General features: G+C 47.8%; 1 protein-coding gene across 2 annotated transcripts in view; it reads right to left on the bottom strand.

The window, feature by feature from the left end:
* The window catches only part of STAB1 (stabilin 1), a 151160-nt gene that overhangs the window by 49161 nt on the left and 82425 nt on the right, over positions 1–19574 (bottom strand). For both annotated transcript variants that reach the window (XM_075005986.1, XM_075005987.1), the window contains 13 exons: positions 18867–19025; positions 16296–16391; positions 15788–15883; positions 14867–14914; positions 13508–13638; positions 9074–9185; positions 8489–8566; positions 8009–8110; positions 6115–6222; positions 5225–5356; positions 3474–3602; positions 2354–2410; positions 803–898 (listed from right to left, as the gene is read on the bottom strand). In XM_075005986.1, coding sequence (XP_074862087.1) covers positions 803–898; positions 2354–2410; positions 3474–3602; positions 5225–5356; positions 6115–6222; positions 8009–8110; positions 8489–8566; positions 9074–9185; positions 13508–13638; positions 14867–14914; positions 15788–15883; positions 16296–16391; positions 18867–19025 — 1344 coding nt within the window. The remainder of the gene's footprint in view (positions 1–802; positions 899–2353; positions 2411–3473; positions 3603–5224; positions 5357–6114; positions 6223–8008; positions 8111–8488; positions 8567–9073; positions 9186–13507; positions 13639–14866; positions 14915–15787; positions 15884–16295; positions 16392–18866; positions 19026–19574) is intronic.

Raw genomic sequence — 19574 nt, 5'->3', positions numbered from 1 at the left:
CTAGAATAATGAACGACCTGTGGAGGAACCTACCTAAAGTGATATCTCGGGGAAGGTATTTTTATTGTAACCAGCTTCTGAGTTTGTGTGCTCTCTATTGGGTTTTTTTGAGTAATGTGCTTTTTGTGTGTCACCTTTTTAACTACATACGTACAGTTGTTGTAGTTAATATGCTTATTTCTTGTTTATAACATAGCCCAGACTGCGTCACTTACAACTGGTGGGGCAGGGGTGGTGAGAACTTGTGCGCAGGCCCCCCTCTGTCTATAGGGCTCTCTGACTTTTACTGGGAGGATCCTGTGTGCCGCAGTCTGGCTCTACAGATTACAACTCCCACGAGGCTCTGGGAAGAAAAAGGAAGGACAGTGAAGCCTTCCCAGAGCTGGTCTCCGTGTTTGTGTCTTTCTGGATTTGGGTGTGGCCCCTCCTGTTTGTGTGCTGGAGGAGGTTTAAGAGTCTGGCAGGGTTAAAGGGTGCCCAGGCTGGCAGCAAAGGTCGGCTCAATAGTATCTCAGCACAGCAGGCGACACCCAACTCCTTCAGTTTCTGCTCCCTACTGGAACATCCAGAGGGCCCTCAAATTGGAGCAGCCTCTCCAGGCCAAAAGGTGGCAAGACGTGAGAAGTTAGAAAGCTGGTAACGCCCCAATGGAACAAAAGCTGTCAAATGTACAGAAATCACTGCAAATCCATGTTTTTTCTTTTCCAGGACACACTCAGACCCCTTCTTATCGGAAAACCCCATGAGATTTGTCCTTCCCAAGACCTCAAAATTGTCAATGAACAAGACCGTTTTAACTTACTAAGGAAACTTTAATGCAGGTGAAATAACACCCAAGTTCTTCTGATGTTCCAGATCTAAATACACAGTGTGGCTTCTGTCCTTCGCCTGGGGTCTCCTGTAGATAAAATGAAAAAAGATTGGAACCTAGTGGCCCATCAAAGCAGGAATGTGTCACAGGCACTGGTGAAACAGAAGATGACCGCTATTCATCCGGTGAGGAAGAATGGCATTAAAGTCTCAACCACTCTACATGACTAGTAATCCTCAGTTTTATTCTCCACAAAACCCGTACATGTCCTGATAAAGGAGAACGTGCCTCGGATGCTTTGTGACACGTAGTGGTTTCAGTATACCAAAAGCTTTGGATGTTACCTGGTGTAATGCACCACTGCCACCAGCAGGGCACACCTGATAATTTTTCAGACATTTGGCAGCCTTTGAAAAACAAGGCGGGAAGCCAGAGAGGCAAGTGTGTGACCTGTGTTCCTGGCTTTGGCTGCAAAAGCACTCAGTGGTTCCCAAGGCAGGGCTGCTCCAGCAAAAGCATTGGGAAAACAAGAGATCTGAGGGCGAATCTGGTGCAAGGGGGTCTTAGAAGTCACTGGAAGGCTCCTCTGGGTTAAACAGACCGGCATTTGGGTGATACTTTGCCACGTGCTGCTGTTCACAGGGCCAGCACAAGATCCCCCCAAAAAAGGCCGAAATGGGACTTCGCAGTGCCTAGGCCCAGTGCTGGCCCCTCTGCACAGCTGTGGAATCCATTGCTGGTTACACTGAAACCACCTTCTCTTACCATAATCCCCTCCCAGTGCATGCTGGGGAGGAAAGCACAGGACACCAAGGATATCGGGCAAGGCCTCAGCATGTACCCGTACCCTCACCCCCACCGCGGGAGAGGACCCAGTTTAAATGGTTGCACCGGGATTGCTTCTGGCAAAGGCACTGGGTGGGGTGGCGGGGGCATTCCAGGACAAACGTATGAAGGGGGAAATCTTTATATGGTTGTTCTGCCCCGAGCCGCTGAAGAGAAATGTGCGTCACTCGCTCTCCTCCGCCCGAGAACTCTGGCCCCTCCCCACCCTCTGACAATCTCATGCTCTCCACCTGCCTTGACTTGGCCATGGGTCTTTTCCTCTTCACAGAGGCGCTCTGCTCCAATTCCACTGCCACAGTCTGCGTAGGCTTGCAAACCATCCCAGCAGCATCTGAGCTGAGCTGCCAGTGCAGCTCCTCTTCCCACTCCCCCCGGCACCAGGTCTTCCCCCAGCCAGCCTAACGACATCAGCTGGCAGAGACATGAGGATCAGCCAGCTCCCCAAAAGGCAGATGGGATCACTCAATGGGCTCCCCATTCCAGGCTCTACGCTCTAAAGAGATCCCTCTGTGCAAGTGGAAGATGGATATTGGCTTCATGAGAAGATCTGGGAAGCCACGTTCCACGCTGCCAGCTGTGGGCACTCTGCTAATCAGCTGGGCAGCACTTGAATCTCTCCTGGGTGGCCGCTTACAGAGAACGTTGCCGTCTGTCCCCGAACCACATGCAAGGCTGTGAAACGAACCGGAAACTTACCGCCAGGACTGATCCATAAGGACACTTGATCCCTCTGTCACACTTAGCGCATTTCGACTAGGGAACAAGAAAGAGGAGAAGTCACTCGCAGTCCCTCTGAAAACATCCTACTCAAATGCTAGTTATGAAGCATTCCCCAAATCATCACATGGCTCCAGGCATTCAATTGGCTGGCTCAGAACAGTGGACTGAGCACATAATGATTCAGGTAGCAACGGTCCAGCCTATTGCGGGTTTGCTTCATGCAAAGCCTGTATTTTTTAACATGGAACTGGAAGGCGTAATACGGCTGCCAGAAGGAACATGAAACAAATCCTCCTCCTCGGAACAGCCGCGGATGTGAAATGTAATTTCTCAGCTCTAGCAGCGTACAGAGTTATATCACAGTAACACCTGTGAAGGTGGCTATCCGTAAAAGTACAGGGCCCAATCCTGAGGGGTGCTGGCCTTCCCCGCTACCCCCCCATGGATAAGAACTGGAAGTGGTCAGAGGTGAAGGTAATCCAGCACCACCTCGTCCACCGCCATGGCAAGAAACGGACCAGCAAGGTCCAGGTGGGAAAGGGGAAGGGAAGAGTGTGGGAGCCCCAGGCTGGGGCGGAGTCATGTGGAAGGTCACGTTGCCCCTTTAGCTGGTGCCCTCTCCCCCCCAAGACTGGGAAGAAATTGTTTTTATTTTATCCCCTGCAGGTGCTCAACAGCGTCAGTATTACGTTCATAGCGGGCATGTGTTCTGAGCACGGGCATAGTTGAGGTTAACTGGTGCAGGCCACCATGGTGTGACTCGTCTACACTCAGCAGAAGAGCGATGCTGTTGAAGTGGATTTTCCAGAGTTCAACTTAACGTGCCTGGTAGGAATGCTCTAAATGGAACTCAGAGGGCGCCTGCCATCGGTGTTGGTACTTGTGCCCCTATCAGGAGGAAGGGAAGTTGACAGGAGCATTCGCTCCTGTTGACCTCCTGCGGGGGAGACTGCATGGAAGTGCCAATTAAGGTACATCAGCTCTGGAGCTGCATATCTTAATTGGGTCTTCCCTGTGAATGTAGACCCGTACCCTAGTTAAGACCAGAAATCACAGGACTCTGAGGCTGCGCTTGCCTCTGTGTAAAGCTAATTACCTTTTGAATCACAGTGGTATTGGCAGTACAACGATTTTTCTGAATCCGTAGCACCTCAGAAATCCCAATCAACATCCCATTCTTGGTTTCGAAAAATTTCCCATCGAAGGGGACATTATTTACAAACATCTGTCAAGAGAAAAAGAGAGTTCTTTCAATGATCAGAAAGCTGGGATGCCGCCAGCCAAACAACAGAGCCATCATATAACTTACAAAGGCCTTTTGCCCGACAGTATCCAGCTGCTTCCAGTCTGTACTTCTGCTCATCCACAACACAACTATTCTGCAGGCGCAAACTTCTCCAGTAAAAATTACCGGAGATTTTTTTAAAAGGCGGGCAGAATAGGATTACCCAAGATGCAAATCAAACAGAACACCTGGGTGAATGCCATTCGCTTATAAAGAGTGACATTGACTGCTTCAGTGACAGGTGCTTGGGAACTTTTCTTTGTCTTCTGTTTTTTAAACATCTCATCCAAAGGATGGTAACCACCAAAAGCAACTGTGTCTTCTAGGGACTCGTATAGCATCACGCCTATGGAATAACCATCAACACTTTCTGCAGTCCTTGGTGTTACCAGGGAGATCTCCTTGTGATAAATTAGGTAGACCTGAAACATGTTTGGCCAGAGGACTGTGGCCAGCTCCATCCCCGCAGCTGCCTTTCCGGTGGTCTCTGCGTGATCTCCTGCAATGAGCCCTGCCTCCTGTTGTGCATTCCCAGCTTCTGACAAACAGAGGCTAGGGACATTTCAGAGCATGGCTTTGCATCTCTGTCTACCCTGGCTAATACCCATTGATGGCCCTACTCTCGATGAACTTTTCTACTTCTTTTTTGAGCCCGGTTATTGTCCTGGCCTTATCAACCTCTGGCAAAGAGTTCCACAGTTTGACTATGTGTTGTGTGAAGAAATAGTTGTTTCTTTTAAAACAGCTGCCTATTAATTTCATTGAATGACCCCTAGTTCTTGTGTTATGGGAAGGAATAAACAACACTTTCTCATTTACTCTCTCCACTTCAATGATTTTATAGATTTCAATCACATCTTCCCTCAATTGCCTCTTTTCAAGCTGGAAAGTCCCAGTCTTATTAATCTCGCCTCATGTAGAAGTTGTCCTATACCCCTTACTTATTTGTGTTGCCTCTTCTGTACCCTTTCCAATTCCAATATACTTTTTCCTGAAAGGAGGCAACCACACCTGGAGGTGAACGTACCCTGCACCTACAGAATGCCATTACATTTTCTATATTATTATCTATGCTTGTCCCAGTAATTCCCAACAGTCTGTTGGCTTTTCTTTTTTTGACTCACTGTGCATTGAGTGCATGTATTCAGAGAACTATCCACAATGACACTTGGCGTCATAACATCTAATTTAGATCCCACCAGTTTGAGTGTCTAGGTGCGATTATGTTTTTCAATGGACATTACTTTGCTTTTATCAACATGGAATTTCATCAGCTATTTTGTTGTTCTTTAACCCAGTTTGGAGAGATCCCTTTATAACTTTTCACAGTCGGCCTGGGAGACAATTCTCTTGAGTAGTTTAGTATGATCTGTAAACGTTGCTACCTCACTGCTTGTCACTTTTTCCAAATCATTTATGAATATGTTGACCAGGAGAATTCTTTGGGACTAGTAGTTGAATGGTGAGGTACGATTTACTTTTACAGAAACCACATTGACTTTTCCCTGACAAATTACGTGACGGCCTCTTCGAACACCAGGCAAAAATTATCCCATCCTTACCTGGGTGTTGTTTTTATGAAACAGTAACCAGTAGGAGAATCCTAACATTGCAGCTTTATGGACACCACTTTTCAAGTCTGCAGAGGACAGCTTCTCACCAAGTACGACATGGTATTGAACTGTGTCATTATCCTGCAATCCAAGACCATCAGAAAGCAAAACATTTAGCCTATTATTGTTTCATAAAGAGCTATTAAGTAGCCAGAGGTAAGTATAGTGTAGAAAGAGCTTTAAATGATCTCCAGGTATTAGTTATATCCATAATCTGATGACCAACTCGAGCGAAAGCTGATAATGAACTAAGTCTCACCACGCTACGACTAGATCTGTTCAAAAAGCCAGCCAGATGTTCGGAAACTTATTCTAAGGGAACAGACAATTGTCTGAATCACATGCACTGTTCGTGAGTCAGAAGTGTTGCTGCATCTGCCTGCACACAAATCTAGTGTTAAACGTGTTTTGTACGGAGTCCAGCTTTTGAAAACGCCCCATCATACTAGGTAGCACAAATTCCTGACAGACTGTTCCAGGCGCCATTGTTAAACCCTTCCTTTCAACTTGCCCCTGCCGGCATGCCTTCCTGCCACGCTTCCTATGGTTAGACTTCTCCTGCAACGACCACTCCGTCTGCTCCCACACCACCTCTCTTTTCTGCTGTTCCTCCCTCTCATTACCAAGTCCTTTCTCTGCTGGCAGTTGCTGGAGTCCAGAACCATGCTCAGCAGTGGAGGGTTAGCAGGATGGAAACACGGTTTCCCCTGCTCGTTGTGGATACAAACACTTTTGGGCAGAATTCCTCGCTAGGGACTCAGGTCTAAAGTCTGAAGGTACAAAATGGCCCCTGTAATTGGTAATTACTACATAAGTTTGTAAAGAAACAGGGATCTTACCAGCTGTGTAATATTGGAAGCACGGCAATATTCCCCAACTGAACTGTTTCCAGGGACAAAAATGGTGTATTTTTCAGAGGACTCGATTTTTTCAATCAGTTGATATTGCTAAAACCAGGATAATAGTGAGTAAATTAGTTTTATTTAAAAAAAGTTCATGAGAAGTAAACCAAAACCAAACCAACCGGATAAAATGCTAGAGACAGGGAGGTCTCAGGCAAGAACTCCAAGAGAAGTGCTTTAACACTGGATCAGGTGCAAGGTCTCATGGGAACCAGCGGCAGTCACAGAATTGTAGAACACTAGAAGGGACCTCGAGAGGCCACCCAGTCCAGTCCCTGGCCTTCCTGGCAGAACCAGGCACCATCTTGATTGGGGTTGTGCAAAGTGGGGGGCAGGCCCCCTTGGGGGACGTGAAATTTCCTAAGGGGGCAGGGGGGCAGCACAGCACGATCAGCTGCTGGAGCTCAGGGGCATCCATCTTATTAAAAATGTTGAATTATGTTACTGTTTTTATGTCTGTGTGTTCACATTTATATACCGATTAATAAAGTTTTTACACTCTACAGACTTATTTTTGTATACATGCCAAAATTTCCATTGGCCTGGATTACGTTAGACAGTTGAGGGACTCTGCTAATTGCAGGGATGAAAAGTGGGGCCTGACGTGAAAAGTTTCCTCACCCCTGATAGGTGTCTGTCTTACCTGCTCTTAAACATCTCCAATGATGGAGATTTCACAACCACCCCAGGCAATTTATTCCAGTGTTTAACCACCCTGACAGTTAGGAAGGTTTTCCTAATGTCCAAATCAAACCATCCCTGCTTCAGTTTAAGCCCATTGCTTCTTGTCTTATTCTCAGAGATCCAGAAGAACAGCTGATGTTCCTTGTTGGTACTTGTAAACTGCTATCATGTCCCCCACTGAGAGAGAGCGAGAGAGATGATATCCCCTCTCAGTCTTCTCTTTTTCAAACTAAATATACCCAGTTCTTTCAGACCTCCCTCACAGGCCATGTTTTCTTAAACCTTTAGTCATTTTTGTTGCTCTTCTCTGGATCCTCTCCAATTTCTCCACATCTTTCTTGAAATGTGGTGCCCAGACATGGCCAATCCTGCTGAGGTCTTGCTTGACTGGTGCTGGCCCAGCTTCTCGGAAAAAGGATGTTCCTCATACTTACGGTGGATACCCAGTCGCACCAAGAGGTGCTGTGGGCCCTGGGGCAAGGTGAGAGGATGGCCTGGCTCTGTGACCCAGAAGGGGTGGGGCCAAGGGCACTGAGCCCTCAGCACTGCCTGAAATGTGGTGCTGCATCCCCACCTCCAAGCCACACACAGCAGCGCTGCTTCGGCAATTCAAAGGGACTTAGAGCTCCAGACGTGGCCCCTCTGAAAGATCGAGTCCAGGAGCAATTGCCCTATTCACCCCCTCTGTCAGCGGGCCTGTGGGTATCTATAAGGCCCCTGCCTCAGCAGGATCTCTCATGTGTGTGCTATTATTCTGAGGTGCGTGTGCAAGCACATACATGCACACACGCCCACACACACAAAATAGGTTTCAAAGAGCCTGTTTAACACTTTACTTATTTGCTCAGATTTACAGAAAGGTCTACCTCGCTTTCAAAGGCACTAACCACTCCAAAGAGGCTTTATAGCTAAAACGGTGAAGCTGATCCCCTGGGGGAGTTCGTCACACCTTTGGGAGGCTGGCTAGCCAGCTTTCAAAATCTGTTCTACTCCCAAAACACAGCTGGGGAGCACCACAAAAATCAGCCTGACTTTTCCTTGGCTGGCCACGTGGGCTTCGTTCTCCAGTTTGGCCGGTTCAGTGACGTCACGTTACCCAAGAAGCTTCTGACGATTAACATGCAATGGAATCCAAACAATCATTTACCGCTAACAGCTCCTTGAAGACGCTAAAGGAGGGAACCATATCAAGCTGCTGCTGCAGACCGGGGCGGCTCGGCGGGATGTCTCCCAAGGGTGGCAACAAAACCTGAGCAACAAGACGGACAAAGATGCACTTCAGCACAGATCAGAGGCTGCCTGGAAAAAGCAGACAGCAATCCTGCCCTGTGACAGAAACATTCCCACCTGGTTGCAGTTAGTGAGGTTCTGCTCCCAGCTTGGGCAGGCCTTTACTCTGTTCTCGAAAAGCCAAGTATTGGACTCTTCGACTCCATTCGAGGGCAGTGCTTTTAAATGAAATGCTGCCATGCAAGCAGCATCTGGAGTGAGCTCAGAATAACCACTTTTGTCCATGTGTTTCTACTGGGATCCTATTTGAATCCCTCCTCCTCCCCCCCACCACAGAAAACACACGAGTTACTGCACTGTGACCTCATATTTCCAGACACTGTTCTTCCAGATGTACCTGATTTATGATGTAAATGGTGCCGTTAATAGCAGGAATGTCAGCAACTACAATGGCTGCGTTCTGAATAGTTATCGTCTGAAAAACAACCAGAGGGAAACATGAGAAGGTTGTAGATGACGGAGGCCAGGTCTAGACTAGACATTAAAGTCAATTGTAGATCCTCAATTCTAGCTATGGCAACCGTGTAGCTAGAATCAACTTATCTGCATTCGACTTACCTGCTAGTTCTCACTGAAAGAGGTCAACCAGAGAAACTAGGATGACCATCAACCCCTCTCACTCCTCACGATATTGAGTAGACGGGTTGACTGCTGACCCTGAATAGTTTGATTTTGCACTTCCCCCACTAGGCACATGAAATCGAACCCTGAAATAAGGACCTTCCGTGTACTGAAGACATACCCTCAGTGGAGTGAAACAAACTGTAAAGCTGGGTCCAAGAGCCCCTGCACCATCTCAGACACACGACACATCAGGAATTTAATGGCAGCGTCCTCACCAATGGCTCCCCCACCATGATATATTCTAATCGTGTGGTTTAATTTGCTACCAATATACATGCAGCAATTAACTAGCCCTTACACCGCTGCTGTTGGTTATCTCCCATCTGGTCCGCGGATTGAGTGTGGGTATCTCCTCCCCTTTGTATGCTTTGAGCTGCTCTTGGGTGAAGGAACCTTGGAGGAAATGAGCTCTGTGGGTGACAGACAAGTACAGAATTGAGAGCTTGCTTTATACCACATCATCACAGAATTCTAGGGCTAGAAGGGAACTCAGGAGGTCATCGAGTCCAGCCCCCTTGCCTAAAGCAGGACGAACCCCAAGTAAGTCATCCCAACTAGGACCTTGTCAAGCCAGGACTTAAAAACCTCGAGGGATGGAGAATCCACCACCTCTCTAGGCAATGAAGGGTCCTGTGGCACCTTATAGACTAACAGAAAAGTTTTGAGCATGAGCTTTCGTGAGCACAGACTCACTTCGTCAGATGCTGGTCTTGGAAATCTGCTGGGCCAGGTATAAATAAGCCAGAGCAAGGGTGGGGATAACAAGGTTAGCTCAGTCAGCAAGGGTGAGGCTTACTACCAGCAGTTGATCTGGAGGTATGAGCACCAAGGGAGGGGAAGCTGCTTCTGTATTTAGCCAGCCATTCGCAGTCTTTGTTTAAGCCAGAGCTGAGGGCATCGAATTTGCAGATGAATTGTAGCTCAGCAATTTCTCTTTGGAGTCTGGTCCTGAAATTTCTTTGCTGTAGAATAGCTATTTTTAAGTCTGCTACTGTGTGGCCTGGGAGGTTGAAGTGCTCTCCTATGGGTTTTTGTATATTGCCATTTCTGATGTCTGATTTGTGTGCGTTTATTCTTTTACGTAGAGACTGTCCAGTTTGTCCGATGTATATAGCAGAGGGGCATTGCTGGCACATGATGGCATAAATTATATTGGTAGATGTGCAGCTGAATGAACCCACGATGGTGTGGCTGATCTGGTTAGGTCCTGTAATGGTGTTGCTGGTGTAGATATGTGGGCAGAGCTGGCAACGAGGTTTGTTGCATGGATGGGTCCCTGAGTTAGAGTGACTGTGGTGCGGTGTATAGTTGCTGGTTAGGATTTGCTTCAGGTTGGCAGGTTGTCTGTGGGCAAGGACTGGTCTGCCTCCCAAGGCCTGTGAAAGTGGGGGATCATTGTCCAGGATGGGTTGTAAATCCCTGATAATGAGCTGTAGAGGTTTTAGCTGAGGACTGTAGGTGATGGCTAGTGGTGTTCTGTTGGTTTCTCTCTTGGGCTTGTCCTGTAGCAGGAGGCTTCGTGGCACACGTCTGGCTCTGTTGATCTGTTTTTTCACTTCCTCAGGTGGGTATTGCAGTTTCAAGAATGCTTGGTAGAGATCCTGTAGGTGTTTTTCTCTGTTGGAGGGGTTGGAGCAAATGCGGTTATAGCTTAGTGCTTGGCTGTAGACAATGGATCGTGTGGTGTGTCTGGGATGGAAGCTGGAGGCATGAAGGCAGGCGTAGCGGTCAGTGGGTTTACGGTACAGGGTGCTATTGATGTGGCCATCGTGTATTAGCACCGTGGTGTCCGGGAAGTGGATCTCCTGTGTGGATTGTTCCAGGCTGAGGTTGATGTTGGGGTGAAAGTTGTTGAAGTCCCGGTGGAATTCCTCCAGAGTCTCCTTCCCATGGGTCCAGACGATGAAGATATCATCAATGTAGCATAAGCAGAGACGGGGTGTTAGTGGACGAGAGCTAAGGAAGCGCTGTTCCAGGTCAGCCATGTAAATATTGGCATATTGAGGGGCCATGCGGGTACCCATAGCTGTGCTGCTGATTTGAAGGTATATGTCGTTGCCAAATCTGAAATAGTTGTGTGTGAGGATAAAGTTACAGAGCTCAGCCATCAGATGTGCTGTAGCATCATCAGGGATACTGTTCCAGACAGCATTTATTCCATCTTTGTGTGGGATGTTGGTATAGAGAGCCTCTACATCCATGGTGGCTAGGACAGTGTTTTCTGTTAGGTCATCAATGTCTTGCAGTTTTCTCAGGAAGTCAGTGGTGTCTCGGAGATAGCTGGGAGTGCTGGTGGCATAGGGTCTGAGGACAGAGTCCACATAACCAGACAGTCCTTCAGTGAGAGTGCCAATGCCTGAGATGATGGGGTGTCCAGGATTTCCAGGTTTGTGGATCTTGGGTAGTAGGTAGAATAGCCCCGGATGGGGCTCTAGAGGTGTGTTGGTATAAATCTGTTCTTGTGCTTGTGTAGGGAGTGTCCTGAGCAGATGGTGTAGTTTCTTAGTGTATTCCTCGGTGGGATCTGAGGAAAGTAGCCTGTAAAATTTGGTACTGGAGAGTTGTCTGGAAGCCTCCTTCTGGTAGTCAGACCTGTTCATGACGACAGTAGCTCCTCCTTCATCTGCCTCTTTGATTATAATGTCAGAGTTGTTTCTGAGGCTGTGGATGGCATTGCGTTCCGCACGACTGAGGTTGTGAGGCAAACGATGCTGTCTCTCCACAATTTCTGCCTTTGCGCGTCGGCAGAAGCATTCTATATATAGGTCCAGACTGTTATTTCTACCCTCAGGAGGAGTCCACGTGGAATTATTCTTCTTGTGCTGCTGGGAGGGTGTCTGTGTAACGGTGTGCTGGTCAGTGTTGTGTTGAAAGTATTCTTTGAGTCTGAGACGGCAAAAGTAGGCTTCCAGATCACCGCAGAACTGTATTATGTTTGTGCGGGTGGTGGGGCAAAAAGAGAGTCCCCGAGAAAGAGCAGACTCTTCTGCTGAGCTGAGTGTATAGCTGGCCAGATTGACGATATTGCTGGCTCTAGGCAATGCATTCCAGTGCTTCACCACCCTCCCGGGGAAATAGTTTTTCCCAATATCCAACCAAAGTGAGACTCTGATAAAAGTGGTTTATCTCAGCAGCTGTCTGATCACACAGCTTTGCTCCCCATACTCCTAGGCCTGGCCTCCTCTCCACGTCCCTTGGAATGGTGGTAACTGACAAGATGGAGTCCTCTATCGTGCAAGCTGATCTGAAATTATATCAGGTCAACCAGCTGCGAGAGTGTCCAGGCCCGGGGTGCTTCCCAGAGCCGATATTTCTGCAACTGGAGGTAGGCGCTATCTAAATTCCATCTCTGCAGGCCATCTAATCCACATACTTGAGAGTTAACTCTCCCACTCCAGGCCCTCCCCTCCTGGCCCTTAAGCTCTCCACAACCCAAAGACCCTCAATGAGATGTTTCAACGAGGGACAGCTGAAGTGGGTTGAATTCAATAAAGGCTAATGCAAACACTGTCCCCAGGTCCAAACTGCTGGCACTGAGATACACAGGTACATCAGGCAGCCCTGTAACTGCTGTTCAGCCAGGGAGCTGTATTTGCAGCCATGGAGCAGGCTGCTCTACGCCTAGCCTTCATAAACACACACGGTTGAGCCTTCCCTAATCTTGATGTAGCTTGCCCAGGCAAGGCTGGTTTACTCGGGCTTTGTCCAAGGCTTTGAACCAATGCTCCCTCTACCTGTGCACAGCGGCGACCACGTACAAAAATTGGCTGGGACCAGATATGAAAATGCAGGAGCCCTGCAGTCAGACTGCAGGAGGCGTGGACAGGAGGATGAATGCTGGATGGACACTGCCAAGTAAGGCAGGGGCAGCCCAGCAGATGGTGCTCCATTACCCCACTCTCCCAAGGTAGAGTGCATGGTGGTCTGGCTGAGGACAGAGTCAGGTCAGTTCTGCTGGGTTAGGTGTGAGGGAGGCAGAGAGACTGAGCCCTGGCTCATGGAAAGCAGAGGACTTGATGGTCACACTACCCATCCCAGCAGCCGTTCTTACAGGGGGCATTCCTGCACATCTCTGACCTCACTCCTGAAAAGGAAGAGGATGCCAGATTTCCTCCCTTCTCCATCATCAGCAGCTGCCTTTAGTCCCATCCAATTCCAGCAGCAGCAAGTTCTGTGTACAACCATCAGCCCAGCTGCCTCTCCCCACAAGGTCAGTCCTTTCTCTATCTCCTCTGTGCTTTAAAAACTCCTCCCATCTACCACCTGCTCCCCCGTACCAAACACATTCACACACCTCCCTTATTTGGTCCCATTAATCTTCCCAAAACACTTGGGTCCAACTCCAGTGTTCTGGGGGCCATCACACCCTGACCCTCCCCAGAAGAGGTAGGCAAGTAAGAAAGCTACAGACTTCACGCTCTTCTCACATCTTCTGCACGGCCAGAAGAAAGAACAGCAGGCAGAGAAAATTCCCTTTTCTTTCTCCTGCTAGCATCTGCTTCTGGATCATGGCTGAGACAAACATCCTACTTTTAATATGCAATTAACAGAACTTCTTCCTATCTTCCAACCTCTTTTTGGTTTGAATCATCCACTGGATGGTTCCCCTATGTTATGTTTTTACCCTGCAATGGTTTGCTATTGCCATTGAGCTGACAGGAGAAATCATCAGCCTCCAGGCCTCAGATAGGGCTGTTCCAAATGAAAGAACATGGCAACAGTCCAATGGTACCTGACTAAAAACGGCAGCACGTAGGGCATCAGCCAGAAATCTTTCTCAGCCTTGCTCAGGTTTTTGATGGCAGCTTCTGATGGCACCAGAACGGTGACGTTGACCCCTGCCGGTATGCTGAAGAGGGACTTCTGTTGTCCAGCGGAAGGAGATGCACAAATAAAATAAGTCAGTGAGATACCGACAGGGCAGTACACAATTTTCTAGTGATGATCCCACTCCCACTGCATGTAAGCTTACTAACGGTGACATTCAGTAGTACGCAGAGCTGTGGTTGTGTCTGGGATGGGGCCTGGCGAACAAGTTCTAGAGATTTTTTCCACAGCAATCTAACCTCAATTTGCTCATGCTGAACCTAAGTTATCTGCAACCTCATGGAGCAAACCTCCAAGCAGGTGCAGCTGAAAGAAAGTTCTTCATATTTCTTCTATTGCCAGTGCCCCAGCTCTCTCTATTCAAAATCTGTTCCCAGGATCTTGAAAATAGGAGCACAGTCACTTGAGTCAGTAAATCCCTTCAAATGCCCAAGGTCAGATTTTGATGCAGGACCAAATCTGCCCTGGCAAATGCAGGTGTAACTGATGGAACTGATGGAATCGTACCAAGGTTATATTTGGCCTCATGTACTGGAGAACATGCTCAGTAACTAACTCCATTCCATGGAGTGCTTCTCTGCCTGTTCCTATGGGAATCAACAGTAATAAGACAGTACCAAGAAAGGGAAAGAAAGCGCTACCTGATTTAAGTTTCCTCTTCCTTTCGAAGGGTTGCTATTGCTATATTACGCTCTTTGTTTTTTTGTCTGTCTGCTTTTCACCCAAAGCAGTCAGCAACTTTCCAACAGCCATGCCTGCCTTTACAGCAGCAATACAGGGTAGGAAGGCCTTACATTCTTAAGTATGGGACGGTCTCAATTCATTCCAGAACAAGAAGCATGGCCCCCAAAACATGCCACATTAGCCAATGGGTCAAGCTACAGCCTCTAGAGCAGCTGTCGCAGGTCACACAGCCATATGACATACCACTCAAGTGCGTATAATAAAATCCTGCTGAAAACTTCAGAGGGTACCTGCCAGGTTCTCATTAACCTTTCACGTGGAGCTACTAAATGTAATAAACGGCACCATTTCACCATTTCTGTAGTGAAAGGTGGGGATTTTTGGATAACGTACCATGAATTAGAAATGTTCCACTTAATAGGCCTTTTTTTTTTTTTTAAACAACACATGCAAAAGGAATACTTGTCTCAACGGCAGATTTTGATCCTTGATCTTTGCATAGGGTTTCTTCTTCTTTTTTGGTTTATAATTTAGATTTTACACAACCACTTGTCATTGCTGCAAGCAGCATTCTTTTTACCTGAATCCATTCGTAGAAGCTTGCAAATTGGGAATTCCTGGCCAGCTCCTTCCAACAGAAAAGCAACACCAAGATTAGTACAAGTGCAGAACTTGTAGGGAGGGACAGAGCAGGGGAGGGAAGAATCGTCTTGTGAGCCTCATTATTTCAAGTCCGCTTCCAACACAGAAAACTTGGCTGAGTCAAGAGCTCCCCTCCTGCACGCACAGAACTTGCAGAAGCCACATGTCACTCACAAAGGTGTGTTCCAAAGTCAGAGCCCTGGATTTAAACTTTTGATTTTTAAAAAAGGGTCAATACTCAGCCGATTGTATCCAACTCCAAGCTTAAGATGATGAATTTCCTGGCAGTCTTTCTTTGCCTTTCTAGCTACACAGATGGGCACAGAGTTCAGAACCAGACCTGAATCAGAACTTTCCCAACATTCAAGTCAGATTTCAGGCTCCTAAGTGACAAAGTATACATATGGGATGTGCAGCCTCACACACGTAGGACACAAGGCAGAAATTGTTGGAAGTTCACATTATAACTTGGGCCTACATACTAATGCTCTGCCCAGGGACAGGGGCAAATGCATCAGATTGCCAGGCAGACAAGAAGAGTCAGCTCAGGTACTCTAGAGGAGGAAGCTTGGATAAGGATCCTGTGAGACTATGAATTCTCAGTGCCCCTAGCAGGGGAGGTAGACACGATGTTCTCTTTGTAGATTTGTCCCTTTTAAAATAGCTGTCTGACTTTTCACTTTGTTCATAAGTGTACTGGGGACTCTGCCTAACTAGCATCAACCAACATGGGTTCCTGGGAACCGGTGGGGGAGGAGAGATCTGTCCTCCCCCACAGATTTTAGCTTCAGCTGGATCAGCTCCTGCAATCTCTTTTTCTTCTGTGCATGAAAGAGAATAATGGTCCTTTGCTCCCTACCTGTAATACGCCTCCATAACATATAAATCCATCGCCCATGTACCCCAGAGCACAGGCGCAGGACCGCTCCCCTCCTCCGAGAGACTCACACACAGCCTGCCAAGACAGGAAAAGGAAGGACTGTTGTGAAATCAGATTGCTCAGAGCCAGCCTCTCTGAAAGCTTGTGGATCTGCTCACCACTCTCCCAAATCCCAGGATAGAGCTTTAGCAGCAATGCTGTCCTCCTGCTCGCAGTCCCCCTGCTCAAACAGTATGTTTTCACTGCACTCCTGAGACTCTCCAACACACAGAAGCACGTGAACAAACAAGATAAGCCAATGGCCACAAGGCTTTTATGCTTCCTCACCAGCAGATGTGATTATTGCACAACAAAGGAGGACCTATTGGGTCAGATTACCGCTGGGTGTGTAGCACAGCGACTCCATTGCACATGGAAATATACCTGCCAAGGATCTGGCCTGGCTGTCTCTCCGTGAAGGATTCTGGAGACCTCTCCAGCTACTCACCAAACCATGGCAGCCTCCGTTGTCCAGCTTGCAAGGGTCGATCGGGTCGCAGCTGTAGCCATCCCCGGCATAGCCCCTCTTACAAACACACTTGCTCTGAAAGTAGAGGGAGAGGGAAGAGCTCCAGGACAGACCTATCAAAGCGTCCAGACTGCACAACTAATGGATTTTCGTCTGTGTTATCAGTCCCTGGAAAGTCTGAAACAAAATTGTCTCCTTGCCAGGACATTTCCCTCTGTTATGGTGCATGTGCTGATTTGTTATTGTAGGGATGCTCATGGCTACAGAACACTCCAGCGTGCACGTGTTTGTTATTGTAGGGTCTCTCAGTGTGGCACCACGTAACCCTATATCTGCCATTGGCATATGGTGGTGGTATTTCAGCTATAGCATGCCTGGCAAGGTATACTGGGAAAGGTTATGGGACGGATCTATGGCCTAACCCCCAGGACACATGTGACCCACAAGGAGGCTAGCACACTGACGGGGTTCTTCCAGGAATCATGGGGTGCTGTGAGGCTGCAACCTTGAGGAACAGCGGGGAGATGGCCTATGACCGCCTTCTTAAAAAGGACTTTGTCAAAGTCAGAGGGCTACCCAGTGGCAAATCCACCAAAGCCCAGCTGGAAAAAAAAGACGATCGCTCCGTGGAGCTGGGGCTTGTGCCATCAGAGAGCTCCTATGTGCACATCAAGCACCTAACTCGGGGTTTCTGCAGGACAGCGGGAAACACATGCAACCGAACCAGGGGAATAAAACCCTTATACGCTCCACTTCAGCACATCCTGATCTGCTGAAATTCACTGTTGTGTCCACATATGTGTAACATCTCTGTATGTGCAGTTATGGGACTTTGCTGCATGGCTGTTATTGCATTCAGAGTTTGAGAGATGCTCACAGTTGGCTCTCCGGTGTGTGATCCGCACCCATACATGTGTTAAACAACCATCATGAGCCACTGACCAGCAGGGGAATTATAAAGGAGAGATTTACAATTCTGTGAGAGGCAGCTGCAAGAACACCATACGATGAGGCTTGCTCAACTCTGATTCAGTTACGTAAGCACCCCATACACACTGACTCAGCAAGGCACAGCAGGACAAGTCTGGACCAGGATCTTTTATGGGTCGTAAACTGAGAGTAGAAAACAAGGCACAATGCCATGATGAGACCACCTCCCTCCTCCCGCACCTGCACTGAAAGCTACAAGAACAGTGGGAAGATAAAGCCTTGGAACTGAGGAGTCTGGTCCCAGGCTGACAAGAAAATTTAACCTGTGTATTTTAGAACTATAATTTCTCTGCAACACTCACTCAGAAGACAAAAGCAGGTTGATTCAAGTCTTGCTCAGACTGATAAAACCGAGTTTAGACTACGAGTTTACTTTTATTTCTTAGGTAGTCACCTTTGCCCTATAATGTTTACCGCTTACAATCACTTAAAAACTTTCTGTAGTCACTAAACTTATTCTAAGCTTTCATCTTTAGCAGCGATTTTGTCTAAAGGGTACAGGGAATCCACTCAGAATTCAAGGACTGGTGCATGCCCCTGCCATCCTGTGAAATGCTGATCTAATTAATGAAGCTGTATCATTCAAGAGAAGGTCTTGTGCAGTGGAAAAGACAGTATATTTTTGGGGTGAAGGGGAAAGGCTGGGGCTGTGGAGGATTTGCTGGAGTTTCCTCATGTATAGCTCAGGAATGGCTTACAGAGTGTTCATGCACCTTAGCTCGGTGTGTTTGGATGCTGGTGGCTGAGTGATCACAGCACCGGGAGGGTTTGCTGTTTGTCACTGGCATAGCACTGTGAGAGACAGACCAGGCTAGAGAGTTAGAGAGGCCCAGAGGTTCCACAGTTCCAGCTGGGACCACAGGGTCAGACTCAGGAATGCTGATTTACTGACTCTTTTAATTAAAGATATATTAAAAGAATACCACGGATTTTGCAAACAGATGAGAGAGAAAAATAGAGGCCAACTTCTGGATCTTCCTAGCTTGAAGATGGTTAGTGACAGAGAGAGAAGAAAATGTCCCACGGGATGGAAGCTTTAACTGCTGTCATTATTTGATGTACTTATGTTTTAGCATTCTCCAAACCTGCCTCCACCACATGATGTGTATCAGATGTCGGAAACCAGAAATTACGGGACCCAGAATTCCCCGTGGCAGGAAAGACCAAGAGCTCTTGAAACTGCGCTTCTGGCAGTGACATACACCCGAGGCTTCAGGAGAACAAGCTACTCCTGTGACACCTTTTGACTAGCTGTGTGCAGGGAAGGATTGTTAGAGTGCGCTAATAACTACCTTGAATAGGAGTTATCAAACACAGTCTTTGCTATTCAAAGATCTCTTATTGGTTATTAGCATTTCACTAAATCTTACCATAGGGGGACAAATTTGACTCCTGTCTTGGAAGCTCGCTTCTTTCAGATACCCCAGTCAGGTGGACCTGGCTGCTGATGCTCCTGAAGCAACGCCAACTGCTGCTCCCAGGATTTCAGACAGCTGTGGTGTGGCACACATCAGAAATGTCCCTCAGTCTCAGTCACAGACCTGTTAACGCTGCACATACCTGCCCAGGTCCAACAAAGCTGCAGTCTGCATGGATGTGGCAGCCCCCTCTGGTCTCCAGCACACAGTTGTCTATAGCAACACAGGCTTTTCCATCCCCAGTCCAGCCCTTGTGACACTGACAGGTAGCAGTTCCAGGGCCGGTACTGGTACATATGGCCTGTGGGCAAGGGGAGAAAAGCAAATTAAATGCAAATGAAAGCAAATTAAAATCAAACTGTTGAGGGGGGGAAACCTTCCCAGGAAATAAGACAATGAACCAGCTCAGGTGTATTTTTAACAGTATCCCCCAACTGGGTACAATCAGAACTGCTCAGCTGTGTGTCATAGGCCCTACACTGCTAGCAGCAGACAGGCTTTGGAGGAGGAGGAGGAGGAAGAGGTAGGTTTTCTGTTGCCGCAAAACTCTGAGTCCCCGTAAGTCTGTACGGTGCTCTGTCCCTATCGAATAGCTGAGCCACAGGCAGAGGTTGAGAAGTCTGTGAAAGCCCTGGTTCAGGCAACAGTGGTCACCCATTCAGGATCCAGAGGACCCAAATTGAATCCAACTGATGACAAACCAGCCACAGGGCAACATTATGCCTATAGCTGGGGGAAGGTGACCGAAACCCTGTGGGTAGAAAGGAACTTGGAGGCCGGGAAGAAATGCAAAGAGGAATGTACAACAAAAGTGGACCCCTGGTTCGAGTAGTGAGGGCGAGGAGATCGA

Source organism: Carettochelys insculpta, chromosome 11 (genome assembly GCF_033958435.1).
Source record: "Carettochelys insculpta isolate YL-2023 chromosome 11, ASM3395843v1, whole genome shotgun sequence".
Taxonomy (NCBI): Eukaryota; Metazoa; Chordata; order Testudines; family Carettochelyidae; genus Carettochelys; species Carettochelys insculpta.
The sequence above is the reverse complement of the archived record's forward strand: the minus strand, read 5'-3'. Positions and strand labels throughout refer to the sequence as shown.